This window comes from Archocentrus centrarchus, chromosome 22 (assembly GCF_007364275.1).
Source record: "Archocentrus centrarchus isolate MPI-CPG fArcCen1 chromosome 22, fArcCen1, whole genome shotgun sequence".
NCBI lineage: Eukaryota > Metazoa > Chordata > Actinopteri > Cichliformes > Cichlidae > Archocentrus > Archocentrus centrarchus.
In genome coordinates this window covers 2,462,939-2,477,128 of record NC_044367.1, presented here as the reverse complement: position 1 = coordinate 2,477,128, position 14,190 = coordinate 2,462,939, and the positions used below count along the sequence as shown (strand labels likewise).

General features: G+C 42.0%; 1 protein-coding gene across 1 annotated transcript in view; it reads right to left on the bottom strand.

Moving 5' to 3' along the window:
* gfra4a (GDNF family receptor alpha 4a) overlaps window positions 1-14,190 on the bottom strand; it is a 144,294-nt gene that overhangs the window by 16,581 nt on the left and 113,523 nt on the right. The window contains exons 3-6 of the mRNA XM_030719048.1: window positions 12,682-12,762; window positions 6,992-7,331; window positions 2,926-3,035; window positions 1,090-1,224 (exon numbers count right to left, since the gene is read on the bottom strand). Of these exons, the coding sequence (XP_030574908.1) occupies window positions 1,090-1,224; window positions 2,926-3,035; window positions 6,992-7,331; window positions 12,682-12,762 (666 nt within the window). The remainder of the gene's footprint in view (window positions 1-1,089; window positions 1,225-2,925; window positions 3,036-6,991; window positions 7,332-12,681; window positions 12,763-14,190) is intronic.

Below are 14,190 nucleotides of genomic sequence, written 5' to 3'. Positions count from 1 at the left end.
CAAATGTTGCTCTATTGGACTGTGGAGGCCATTTGAATACAGTGAACAGTGATGTTCAAGAAACCAGTCTGAAATGGTTTGAGCTTTGTGACATAGTGAGTCATCCTACTGGAAGTAGCATCACACTGTAGGATGGGTGCATTGTGTTCATAAAGGGACTGACTCAGTCAGCAGCAATACTCAGGCAGACTATGGGATTTAAATGATGAATGCTAAGGGGCCCAGTGAAATCAAGACTCATCAGACCAGCCAATGTTTTTTCCAGTCTTCTATTGTTGAGTCAAGAGAGGCAAATTAAACTGTCAGGAGTGGCAGCCTGTGTGGTCTTCTGCTGCTGAGCCCATCTGCTTCAAGGTTTGACATGTTGTGCGTTCAGAGACGCTCTTCTACATGCAGCACCTTGATTGTAACGACTGGTTATTTGAGTTACTGTTGCCTTCCTATCAGCACAAAACCGTCTGGCTGCTCTCCTCTGACCTCTGGCATCAACAAGGCAATTTCACCGGGTGAACTGCTGCAGACTGGATATTTTCTCTTTTTCAGATCAATCTCTGTAAACCCAGGAGATGGTTGTGGGGGGAAAAATCCCAGCAGATCAGCAGATTTTGACCAGCCCATCTGGCATCAACAGCCATGCCACATTCAAAGTCACTTAAATCACCTCCCATCGTCATCCTGTGGCTCGGTGTGAACTTCAGCAGGGTGTTTTGACTGTGTTTATATGCCTAAAAGCATTGAGTTGCTGCCATGTGATTGGCTAATTAGATATTTGTGTTAACAAGCAGTTGAACAGGCGTACCCAATGAAATGCCTGGTCAGCGTATGTATATATAAATCAGTGAAAACACAAGTATGAAAGTAAATTAATGAATACCTCTGTTATATTTCCTCTGTCTGTTCTGTTTTTCCTCTGTGCACAAACTAGCCCGACTCCCGTGTTGCAGTGCATCAAAGGATTTTGCTCTGCTACAAAAGTGTCACAGATTATTTTGTTCACAACTAGACTTTCTTAATTCTCACTCTTGTTCTGGTTCTTTGCCTGGGTTCTTACTGCTTCTCTGTTGCTCTCTCTCTGCAGCTGTTACTTACTCAGGCAGATGTTGTCATGGAAAAAAGTCAGAAAGTCGTTGCATTGTTCCCTGTGGTTGCCACTCGCTGCGCAGGAGCACCAGGGTCCCACATTGGATGTGGAGTTGTCAAGGTAGTTGGGAGTTATTGTGCTTCCTGTCGAGGAGAGGAGAGGTGGAAAACAACACGGCTCTGTATGTTTACAGGCATACTGAGCTAACACATCTTCTCACATTACTTTCTTTACAGCACAGTGATTGAATCTGACCTTAAGCAAGCTTGCATAAAAAGGAAGCAATCTCTTTGATTTAGCTGAATTGAGCTGAATATTTAACATCTTTTGCTGTCTTTTTGTTATTCAAGCTATTCCGCCTGTCACCCTGTGCTTCGCTCCTCTCGTAAATACCTCATAAATGCGCAGTTTCCAAAGCAAACTCAGAAACTGTCTGACTGAGAAGTTTGATGTTATTTGAGCAGAATTGTGGCTGATTTAATCTTGTTATGCTTAGACTGATTATGACCTTACTCTGATTACGATAATCAAATAAAGGCATTTACATGGCAATTTCTATCATCCCAGCATTGCCCTAATCATGTTAAGTCTGAGTTATTAGTGTGCATGTAAATGTATTCGTTGAGAGGGAAAGTGAGAGGAATTTAAAAGGAGGAACAGATGAAAGCAGAGTGAATGCACGCGGGGACGCAGACAGGCAGGTTAGTTAGTGCCGCTGCGTGACACCAGCTGGGACTGCGTCAGTCAAGGAAATCTTACTGTATTATATCTGCATTTGAAAATTGCAAATATGTGATTAAAAACACTCTGTTTGTGTGAGTGGTGATTATTCCAAATTTGATTTTTTATTGTGGGTGAAATTATCATACACACAATATGCATAAAAAAAAGAGGCAGCACTTAAACTCGCCATCTCTTGCAAGTCTTTGTTACAACAGATCCAAGCAACAAGTGCCGCGGCAGTTGTTTAGATTTTCTTTTAGAAGTCCCCAAACATGTGTATCCACCACTGTAGGCAGCCTGGCAAACTCTGATAAGAGCAGCGGCCTGAGACACAAAGTTCAGACACTGTCAGATTCTTTCTTTTCATTGTGAATCTTTTCAACCTTCGGAGCCTTTCAGCAGGAAATGATTGGGAAGTCATTCCCCGGGAAGCCTCCTAGCTTGTATTTTTAAAGAGGGTGAGAATAAAATTGCTGCACTTTGAGGCAGTGTGGCAAAAGAAAAAAAAAAAAAAAAAAGAAGTTCTGATTTACCTCTATTGATTTTTCTGGGGCTTCCAAACAACAGCACCTCAGAGTTTCACTTTGTCTCGAGTTGTCTACAATGGCCAATCTGTGCCGCATAGCTTTCCGTCTCTGTCTTCCTTTATCCGTCTACTTCAGTTTCAAACAAACCAAACAACCTTTTTTTCCTCTTTTTTTTTGCAGTACTTCACTTGCGTATTGTTGTCCAATAATGACATGTTTGAACTGAGTGGTTTTTAACAACCTTTTGTGCATTATATGAGCTTTTGTTAAGTTTTCATCCAGAGCACAATAGGCCATGTTCTACGCCTCTACCCAGTCCCGCTCATTGTCACGTCAGGGATAATTCTCTCAAAACAGCGGTCAATAGTTGTAATTGCACTACTTATAATGCCAACGATTTGGCTGGGCACGCTGTAGCCACATTAATCAGCACTTCATCGATTACTAAAGCACACTCCTCATCACAATCCGTGATTCATTTCTTTTGAGCCCTGTTCAATGCACTTGTCTGCTCCTGGCCTTCCTCCCTCTAAAACCTTTTTGTTCCCAATCTATCACAAGAGGTGGGCTGGCGCAGAAAGATTTAGTTCTTACCTATCAGGCCGGTGTATGCGAGTAGACATGCTCCGTAGTTCTCCTGCTTGCAGCCACTGGCGCTCTGCTCGGAGGGTTGGCAATCATACTGGAACTGTGCCCAGCGAGACCTGTGGGAGCAATAACATGCCATCCATCATTTACTTGTGCTTGGCTGCTGCACACATCATGTCAATGAGTTGTGGCCAGCATTGGTGCTTTCTCTCAGCAACAGAATGAGGATTTGAAAACTACAATGGTCATCTAGCTGCTCGTACTCCCACAACAACTCCCTGTGCCCTTCAAGAACTCCCGCTCTGCTGCACTTCAACCCCGACTCCAGTCACCCATGGTGACATTCATCCCCCCTTTAGTCTTTCTTCCTTCTTTTTTCCCTCGGCAGTCATCTTCTGGAAGACCGCCAGGCTATAAAGAGTCAATGAGGGGCAAAGATAGGCCTTAGCTCTGCTCTCTTCATACTGTGGGTGCTGTCTGGCAGGCTTGGCCACGAGGAGATTAGACAAATATGGATCTTTCATATAAATACTTCCTCCCACAGCCACTTTGCCTTCCCTCCTTACCTTTCCCGCCAGCCGCCCAGACATCTAACCTCATCACCATCATCGTACGAGGCTATCGAGGCCATCATATTGCATCATTGGCCCCCGCCGACTGGCATTTGCAACGGGATCCCCTCAGGGCACCACAACTCTCTTCTTTGCCCTCATTTGTCATGTCATTGTAATGATGTGCGTAAAACTCATAGGCTGTGCACTAAGTGAAGGCATCCAGCACAGGCTGCCAGATAATGCCAGCTGACTGGTGCGGGATTGGTGGGCCGTGCAGGGGCCTTGAGATGCTCTATCCATCGGGGCGGCAGCGGAGAATACTGCCTGATCGATAGCCGTGACAGATGAAGCCCTTTGTCTTCTTGACATTTGAAGAGGAACTAGATTAAATGCTGGCGACCATTTGCTGTCAGTAAGAGGAGGCTGACTGGATGCTTCTGAGAACCCCATGTTCCTGAGAGAAACACACCCTATGAATCTTAATGACCTCACAAGACATTGTTAGTTTTCTGACTCCACACTTTACAGCCCATTTAAATTTGAATGAAATCCTTCGGTCGTCACAGGGATATAAGGCAGAATAGCCACACTTCCTCAGATAACTCTTCGTGCGCAGAGGGTCACTTTTCTGCAAACTATTTTCTGAACCTGACGATGCCTCGACCGCTGTTAATAAACATTTTCTAAGCAGTAAAATCGTGTATGAATCCCAAGTGAGAAAGGCTGTTCCAATAATGACTACTTCACATGACTGCTTTCGCTCAGAAAATGAATGCAGAATTTAATTGAGCTAATTAAACACAGTTAATGAGTAAAACAATTGCATTAATTAAACACAACTGACTAATTAAATCTAAATGAACATATCACCCAGGCCAGACATATCTTCCAAGATACGCAACGCTGTTTATTGTCCTGAGGGAAAGTCAGTGAGCGAGGCCACCGTCAACAAAGCACTCGAAATGAAACAAGACAGTGGTGACGATACCGCCACATGTTGCACTCGGTCAAAAAAAATCAACTTGACGCAACTTGTAACTAAGCTCTCTGGGCTCGTCATCCTTCAGTAAGCTCGTCAGCTTAGTCACTAATGGGACAATAAACCCCTGCAGTTTACAGACGACACCTCTCGTACTCTGGCAAACGTGGTAAATAAAGCATCTCTCTGTTTTGGTCTCAGTGGTCAATAAGACTAACTGTTATTGCTCAACATTGACCAAATAAGTGTGATAATTATGAAGCAAACTGTAGCTGAAATCAAATGGATGTGTGTGAGCCTGTTCTGTGATAAATAGTATTTTAGTCCAATAATCTGTCCATCGTCTGTTTTCCTTCGCCCATCTTTATCGTTTCCCTTTATTGGCCAGCCTCAGATATTGCTTTTTCTTTGGAACTCTGCCTGGACAACCAGCATCCTGGAGTTGCCTCTTCACTGCTGACATTGCGACTGGTGTTTTGCAGCTTCCATTTAATAAAGCTGCCAGCCGAGCACCTATAAAGGGTCTGTTTGTCAAACTGGAGACTCTGATGTTCCTTTGTTCTTGCTCAGTTTTCCCACCGGAGCCTCTTATTTTTGTCTTTTCTAGTAAGAGCCAGTTTGCCCAGTTATGTAAAGGGAACATTATACAATCATTATGTGATTTTTTTTTCTTTTTTTGTGAGACTAACTGAGCCCCCAGCAGCTGACATTCCCGACACTCAACGACAAAGCTGATACTTCATCAGTTTTCAGCTGTGCTAACATAACAGGAAATTGCTTTTTTCCCCCTCATAATAATCAATTAGCCTTTTAACAGGATAAACTTGCATCAGGTGACACAATGTGCCATTGGGACCGAGGGGGGATAGTTAGATCCATGCTAATGCGCCGCTGAAAATAAAAAGTAATTTAGGATTCCAGTTGTTTGCAGCATGTCTGATCAATTAAATGATATTTTGAAACTAAACAAATGTGCATTTCCTTCAAAAACAAGGACATTCCTAAGTAACCCCAACCTTTTGAGCTGTAGTATACAATAAATCAGGTGTTACTTTATCCTAATTTAACTGTCTTTTTTTTTAGCAGTTTAGTTTATTGGTTGAGTGTTCTCTTCAACCCCATTCCGTGTAATACTCTGAACACAGCCTGCAAATTTGGCTGCAAAATTTCACATTTCTTCCCAGATATGTCAGTTGTGCTTCTGATATTTAGTGCTTCCTGCTGTTTCAACCCCTCCACCACCCCAACATCCACCTGTACGCGCCACGCTCTCAGATTTCCACATGCAATACTTTTTTTGGGGTGCACTGATCTTCAAGCCTGGATACCAAACTGTATCTTTATTCTGGTTCTGTTATAAATATTTCAAACGTGAGTGTTTGACTGAGCTGGAATTAATGGCAATGCAGCTCCACGTCTGCTTGATGTGAGTGTTTAGGGACTGTTTGCTAACACAGTAACAAATCCCTTCATATTGGGCTGCTTGTCTTTCAGCTAGAGGCCAAAAATAAATCAAGGCAACTTTAATGTAAGAAGCTACCAGCTGCATTATTCCTCTCATGTTCTCGCTCAGTTATTGTGCAACTGTTACGGTATTCAACAGCTCTAAGCTCCATCCATCCATCCATTTTCTTCTGCTTATCCAATTCAGGGCTGCAGGGAGGCTGGAGCCTATCCCATGTGGCTGGGTACCCCCTGAACACATGAAGACAATCATTCAAACTGATTTACACCAATTAACCTAACCCGACTAACTGCATGTCTTTGGACTGTGGCAGGAAGTCGGGGTAGCTGGTGAAAACCCACGCAGACATGGGGAGAACCTGCAAACTCCACACAGAAAGGCCCCGGCCAGATTAGCAAGAAGGTCCTGGATTAGAACCCAGGACCTTCTTGCTGTGAGGCAGCAATGCTAACCACCGCGCTCTAAGCTCAGCCATTTCAAATGAATCTGACTTTAAATTTTTCAGTATAAACCAGCAGACAGTCAAAGTAAAAATGAATAAATAAACAGCTGGTGTTAAAAGCATACGACAAGGCGAGGCTCAAATAGTTTCCTCAAAGGCTGGCAGATCAAAGAAGATCTGGGATGTGTCAGTATCCTCAGGCGGGTGTTTACCAACAAGTTTAACAATAGGAGCTGATGAAGTCTTTAAAGCCTGTTTCTCCATTTAAGTGGGAATTTACCTTCAGCCTCTGCGTGTCAGATAACATTTAATCAGTTTCAAGTCTTGGAACATCATTTTAAAGAAGCGGGACCTTCCAAATCCATCAGTGTTTCTGTACTGGATTGGCCATTTCAAGTGTGACTATGGCATGCCTGAAAAAGTTTTCAGTAGTGTTTTTTTTTCCGTGCAGGTTATTTGCAGTGGGGAAAAAATAAAACAAAAAAAAAAAACCGCTGCCACAGAAGCCACAGTTGCTGGAAATGATTAACTCAGTGTGAGAAGTGACGTCAGCTCTGGAAATTATGTGTAAAATATTTTTAGCAGCAGGCAGCATGTAAGACAGGATTTTTTTTTTTTTTTTCCATTTCTACCTGCACACATAGTCTGCCTTGCAGATCCGCAGCTGAGCGAGGCAGTTGAGCTTTTCCTTGTCTTCGTAGGAGCAGGACGGCACGATGGTTTGCCTGCGGCGCTCTGCGCAGGCCGTGTCGGTGCACGGACAGAACAGCAGTTCGTGAGTGTAGTCAGGGGGGACGCGGTCAAAGAACTTCCTCAGCGCCTTGTTGCACTTTGCTCGGTTACACGGCCCCGAGCGGGCTGACGGCTGGATGCAGGACGAGACGTACTCGGTGCGAAGCTTCTGACACGTCTCGTCTATGTTACACGCCTTGGCAGCATCCAGGCAGCGGTTCACTGTCGTCACTTCAGACTCTGAAAGGCAAAGAAGACACAAGTGAGAGGCAGAAAGGTTTTCATCCTCGTGTGCAGAAAATCAAATCCCAAGCAATGTTTACAAATGATCTCAAGGCCTAATTGGAGTTAGTATTGACTTACAGCCCTCACCTCCAGACTCGCATGCAGAGTTGCATTTACAAGTGAAAAAATAAAAAAAATAAAAAGGCATGTCTTGAAGAACAAACTAAACCAAAATGATGATTATATGTAATAGGCCTCCCTGTAATGAATAGAACATGAATGGTGTCTAAATGTTGCATGAGTGCGGGCAGTGGATGTGTTTCAGCCAAGGCCTAATGGCTGAATATTTCATTCTGCTGGGTTAATGCAGAGTGGCAGCACTGAAAAAGCTGCTCCGCCATCTCTCCAACCGCACAACAAGGCCTGTAATTACTGCTGCTTCCTCCCTTCATCCATCTATCCATCTTTTCAACACTCCCTCCCTACATCTGGGGCCATTCCTCACTCACCTGCCTTCCTCCCTCCCTCACTGTGCGCCTGCCACCCGCAGCGCCGCTATCACCCCCACTCCATCTGTCTCGTCCCTTCCTCTGGTTAGCTCTCTCTCCCTTCTCTGCCACCCATTCTTCCTCAACTTTGTCCATCTCTGCCTCCCTCAGTGCCCATGCTCCTGCTGACTTCCTGGGTAATGAGCCACCTCTGTGGAGGCAGTGGAAACCCCTTTCATAAGCATCTTTTTTGTTGTTGTATTATTTCCCAATCCATCATTATGTGTAGATGTGTATGTGTGTGTGTGTGTGTGTGTGTGTGTGTGGTTTTTTTTTTCCCGTGCGACCTTCCAGTCAATACGGCCATGATGACGCTCGGCTCCTCTGGCAGATAGTGCTGCTCATTAGTTTATAAAGTGCCTGTAGTTGTGTCTCCTTGTGAGTTTGACTCGCACCAAGCTGTCACATAAAATATGAATGGCCTCAGAGAGCAAGCAAACAACCCATCACAAAGCACAGGTTATTCCCAACTTAACTACTAAGTAGAGGGGAGGGGTGGAGCGCAGGTTGAAAAATTGGATCCAGTGGCTGCATATGTGAAATCCTTCAATCTATGTATTAGTAGCCTGTTATTTATTCAAAGGATATATATATATATTAGGGATGGGACTCGATTAAAAAAATTAATCTAATTAATTAGGAGCTTTGTAATTAATTGTAATCGAAATTAATCGCATTTTAATCACATTTAAATATTTAACATGAGAAATATTAATTTAAGTTTGGTTGATGAATGAATCAATATACATAAGCTTAAACTTCAAAATTTGGTTTATTTTCCCACCAGTCTGCTACACAGACCAATGAAGGGTGGAAGTGCTCCTGTGATAAGCAAACACCTGAAATTAAAGTTAAGCATCATAACTGGATAGTTTTATTCAACATTAATGTCTCACTTGTTATAGTTGGAAATTAATCATTCGCTCAGCTGTATTCCTTCATGTTGAAATGTGTTATGCTTGTTTTAACAGCTTATTTTGAATAAAAGACTTAAAATTAAACCATAAAAAGGAGCAAAAGTTCTTTCTCCGTTTAACCAGCTGTTTTTACACAGCTGTGCATCGCACTCACTAGGCCACATGAGCTAAGCAGAGGTGAGGGCAGGTGACGCTGATATGAAGGCTAGCCGCTCACTTCCAATCTTTGCGGTCTTCCTGGGCTGCGAAGGACGTGGGCCGGGTCCTTCGAACGATGCGGCCAGTGTTGCCAGATTTCGCGACAGAAACAAGCAACCAGCTCTATGAAAACAAGCCCAAAAGAAGCCCAACTGGCAACCCACAACACTGTGTAAAACTGAGGCCGAGTTTAAACAGTATATCTCTATAGTAGTATAGCTCACTTCTTTGTTTTGTCTTATTGTGTTTTGGAGCAGTAAATCCCATCGTCCTTAGCCTCATAGAAGAGAAGGATGCACAGTTTTTTTGTGTGTGTGTGCTTCTCTGTATTAACATGTTGAACTAAATCAGCATGATGAGCACTTATTTCACACTTGCAAAATCTGGGGAATGCCTTTAGGACCGCAACCTTTCAGAGGTGTATGCGGACACCATTTTTTTTGGGGGGGGGGGGGGGGGGGCGGGTGGTGGGGAGGTGAAGGAGCACAGGGGTGCCTAATCAGCTGTTCCTCTGTTACTGATCATTTCATATGTACAGCTGTTAAATACAGAAAATGCCGACTAGAGAAATAATTTCGTCACATCGTTTGGGCGCAGCCCTCTTATGCAGCGCCCCTATGCACTGTATATAGTGCAGACCCACTTTTAGTGCCACTGTCTCCCATCGGAGCTCGGATCCATTCTGTAAGTGCGCTCTCTTTCTCACACTCTTTATTACATTTTTTCTATATTTTCCCCGCTTACTGGAGCTCATTCTTACGCTGCCTCCTCACTCTGGGCTGTTATGAGTGTTTGTTTGGGTGTACGCCCGGTCAACTTGTGCAGGAGCGATAAACAGGAAACGGAAGCTTGGAAGGGACAAACTACCTACCACTCGTCTTTTGCTTTATTATAGGGCGCCGAGAAATATTCAAGGAGTTTCACTCGGAAAGAAAGTCAAGCCCAAATAAGCAACTCCACGTTCAAAAACAAGCCCAAAAAACCTCAACCCGCGACGCACGAGATTTGCAAGCGACTTTAGAAAAAAACAAGCCCAAAGTCGCTGATAATAAGCGGACTTGGCAACACTGGATGCGGCCGCTGCATTTTTGACATCGTGCGTCGATATAATGTGTATGCCTATATATATATATATATATATATATATATATATATATATATATATATATATATATATATATATATTTTATTTTTTTTTTCTGCAGAAACAGAGGCCTTTTATACAAACTACCCTGAAATTTTGAACAGTATGACAATGTTCATTTCCTTCTGTAGCTAAAAAAAAATTGATTTAGTGCTTTACAAAGCTTGTAACAAACTTGCTGTATCAGAGAAATAAGAATACACATACAGATGGTATTAGCCTCATGACAAAGGTCCACAAAGAGAAGCGTCATTGTCAGGAAAAAAAAAAAAAACGCTCAGGGCAATAATGCGTTAAAAAGGTCTTTTCTTGTTGTGCTACATCTGCCGTGTTTGAACAGAAGCCTTTTCACGGTGACGCCGAGTTGACGTTAGTTAACTGATTAATTGTTAAAGGGTGAACTGCTCTGTTATTTGAATACTCCACTAAATATGATGAGCTGTGACTCTGACTTGCATCTTTAAAAAGGGGTCATTACTCTCTCTGAGGGAGAGATGCTGTAAGGGTGGAAAAACATCCATTAATCACGTCTTTGTTGTTTTGGCAGTTGACTTGTCAGGATGCATGGCACGGATGTCAACTATGACCTCTTGCGGAGGTACTGGAGTTAAATTTACGAGATGGCAGATACAGTGCGGGTCTGGTGCTGTTGTAATTCCCAGCAGCCCAGAATGAGCGGTGTCGTTTTAATAAGCGGCACATAAAACAGGTGATCATGCGTGTTGAAACGTGACGACCACAAACCCCAAACCGTTTGGTCTTTGTGTGCATTTCCTCACAGTCAGACACAAATACAGTTACCCGCAAACAGGTGAGTGTGGCTTATCCCATTTGCCTAATCTGTGATCTCACTTAATTGTGCACAACAAGCCCATAGAAATTGAATTGGTTAAGGAGATGAAGGTGAATAGTGCAGCATGCACGTTGCATTTCTGGGAGCCATGAATGCTGCTGAGCTGATATCACCACTACAATGCACTGCTGAGATCCTCAGTGGGTTTTCTAAAAAGCTGCCTGAGATGTTGTGGGAAGATCCATGAAAATGAAAGAAGCTGTGTAGAGCAGCTCTGCTATGGGGGAGTACATGTCTGGTTACGGTATAGATTTGATACTTATTTATTTTATACATGCAACTGCATTCATGGCAGCCAGTAATTACTTAGTAGAGTAGAGTGTTATTATAATCAGTTAAAAAAAAAGAGGATGGAATAGGTGGAAATCAGGTCCAAGCTTAAACCAGCTTATATGCTCTATGGTCTGTACTGTGAAGCCGCATTTACAAGAAGAGCAGTGCTCTACATGTCTGTGTTGAGTCGGATGGTAACCGGTTACATAACCTGAATTTACCTTCAAGGCTGTTATGCAAACTATCTCCTGAACTGCCCTCGTACCACCATTAAATGCCTTCCCCATCCACAAAAAAGAGCATGTACAGTTTACCAATGCCATCTTGCATTAGTTCAGGTTTGAAATCATGAAATTGGTATTTGACACTGATCCTTCATCGGGCTGCCAAAATGTAAAACTACCTTCAAATCCCATAATAAATACAATGAACCTTATTTGGTGTGGGAAGAGGAAACCTTGTGTGGCACAGAGTGCTTCCACTCCTCACCTCACCTCGCCTCACCTTTACATGGCTAAAGCTTAAATACCTGCTATCCAAATAGTACAAAATGTTATTAAAAATTGTAATATTTATATTCTGTTTGCTGTTTTGAACATTTTGTGGAGGTATTTTTTTTTTAAACACACCAATTTTCCTTTTGTTTCTTCTCGTTTCAGGACAATTTTGTTCCTTTTCTCTGCGACCTGGTGGAGTTACGCTGGAAAAACTGCATGAAGTTGTTTCCTCCTGATAGTGTATCACGACAAGCATCATTATACTCCACTGTATGCACGAATGCCTTCTGTACAAATCACTTCATTTCAGTCATTACTTAAGATTCACAGACTCTGTGGCTCCGCTTTAAAGAGTAGAACTGTTGTCAGAGAAGACACTTAACTTCATGTCATCTCCAGCGGGAAAAAGGCAGCTTGTCATTTTTTGGGCAGCCTGTGTCGCCCCCCCCCCCCCCAAAAAAAGAAGTGTTTTTTGAGTCAACAGCTCTGCCTCTCTTCCATTTTCTTTTTCTCACCTCCTCTGTCTCTTTCTCCACGCAACCTCTTTTCTTCCTGTTTCTGTCTTTACTTCACACTCCGGCTTTCAGCTCTTTACCCACCGCAGCTTTGCTGCTTCCAGCTGCATTAAGTAAATAGGTAATTAATCTGTGCCTTGGGGGCTAACAGCAGCACATACCAACCCCGCAGCTTGCCCACAGGCTCGGAGGCAAGACAGAAGCAAAGTGAGACGGTTACTCATCAAACGCAAAACCACCTGCATATTTGCTCTGTCAAAATGACGCAGAATCACAACTTGATCTGTTATTACTTTGACATGTAATTTCATCTAACCCACTTAGTTTTTTTTTTTGTATAAAATAGATGCTTAACTGTCAAATGACTTTTTCCTCCAGCCAGGTAGTAACTGAAGAAAAGCTCTTGCTCATCTGATTTACCTGCAGCGATGGAGGCCAGACGAACATAGTCTGTGCCCCTCTCCTCTGGTTCATAGGGGTAGCTCTCCACCAGGCTCAGTCCTGCCAATACAGAAGAAGGAGGGATGCTAAATGTATTTTCTTCTTTTTAAACGATAGATTTTGTTTTTGCAGAATCTTAAATGCTAGCATGTAACACTGTTGATGGATCGTGTTGCTCATAAAAGCTTTATAAAAGCTGCAAAAGATGCAAACACGTCACATTTGGTTAAATTACCAAAGACCATTAGAAGTTAGCTATTGAAGTTAGCTTAAATATAGACAGAAAATCATACAAATAAATGCTTAACAAATTTATTAGACCACCACCCAGTGTAAGATAAATGTCACAGCTGCTCTAAATTAACAGACCTGTGAGAGGCAGCTCACTCTCTGGGCAGTATTTACTTCAGGGCAGCATGACAGACATTTACACAAACAATATGCAGGAGCAGGTGATGGATAATAGGCACTGATTTGTAAATAACTGGACATGAATAACTTGAGTTTATAATATAAGAATGATAGTTTTTTAAATTATGAGGATTTTGGTTGATTTTCGATCAATAAATCATGAAGTTGACCTTGAAGACCTCGGTGGATGTAAGACAAATTTTAATGGTCCCACTCTACACGTCTGATCAGAATTCATACAAAAACTTTTGAGCTATTGTGTTTACAGACAGAATGATGATACGCATGCATGCAGTCGCTACCAGAAACATGGCCTCCTTGGCAGAGGTAATTACCAAAATAACTTTTTATGTTTCTGTGATGTTTAATCCTCTAATACACACAAGCTCTTTAACTGAAATGATATTTTTAATGCTAAAATATAATTATTGTTATCCGTGACATTTCAAATTTACTGTTTTATCAAAAAGACAGGAAAAAAAATAGTAAAGGACTTTACTATTTTTTATTAAGTTGCCAAATTATAGTTATTTACTGAACAGAAAAATGAGTTCTGAGGTTGAAGTGGTTGAACGTCAAGCTTGATTAACTTCTGACTTCTCAGAGAAGTCCAGTGTGCCGGATCAAATATATAAAAACACGATATATATATATATATATATATATATATATATATATATATATATATATATATATATATATATATATATATATATATATATATTTATATATATAATGTAACAAAATGTCATAAAAACTGCACCCGTTCAGTCTATAACACAAAGAATGAAAGCAGGTCTGAAGGCAGGCGGTCCAGCCTGTTACTAGCAAGGTGTACCTAATTAAGTAGTTGGTAAAGATGGTTAACAAGTACTGTAAAAGAGGTTCATATACTCTATCTTTATATGCTGCACAGAACATTGTTGATGTTTCTCATTATGAAGCATTATGAGGTACATGCTGAAATATAAAGTACATGCAGATTAAAAAAAGAAAAATATTTATTATAACTGCCGAAGTGTAATCAGTGAATATTTGTTGGGGAGGAACAACTGTTCATGCTAGCTTGAACCCTTC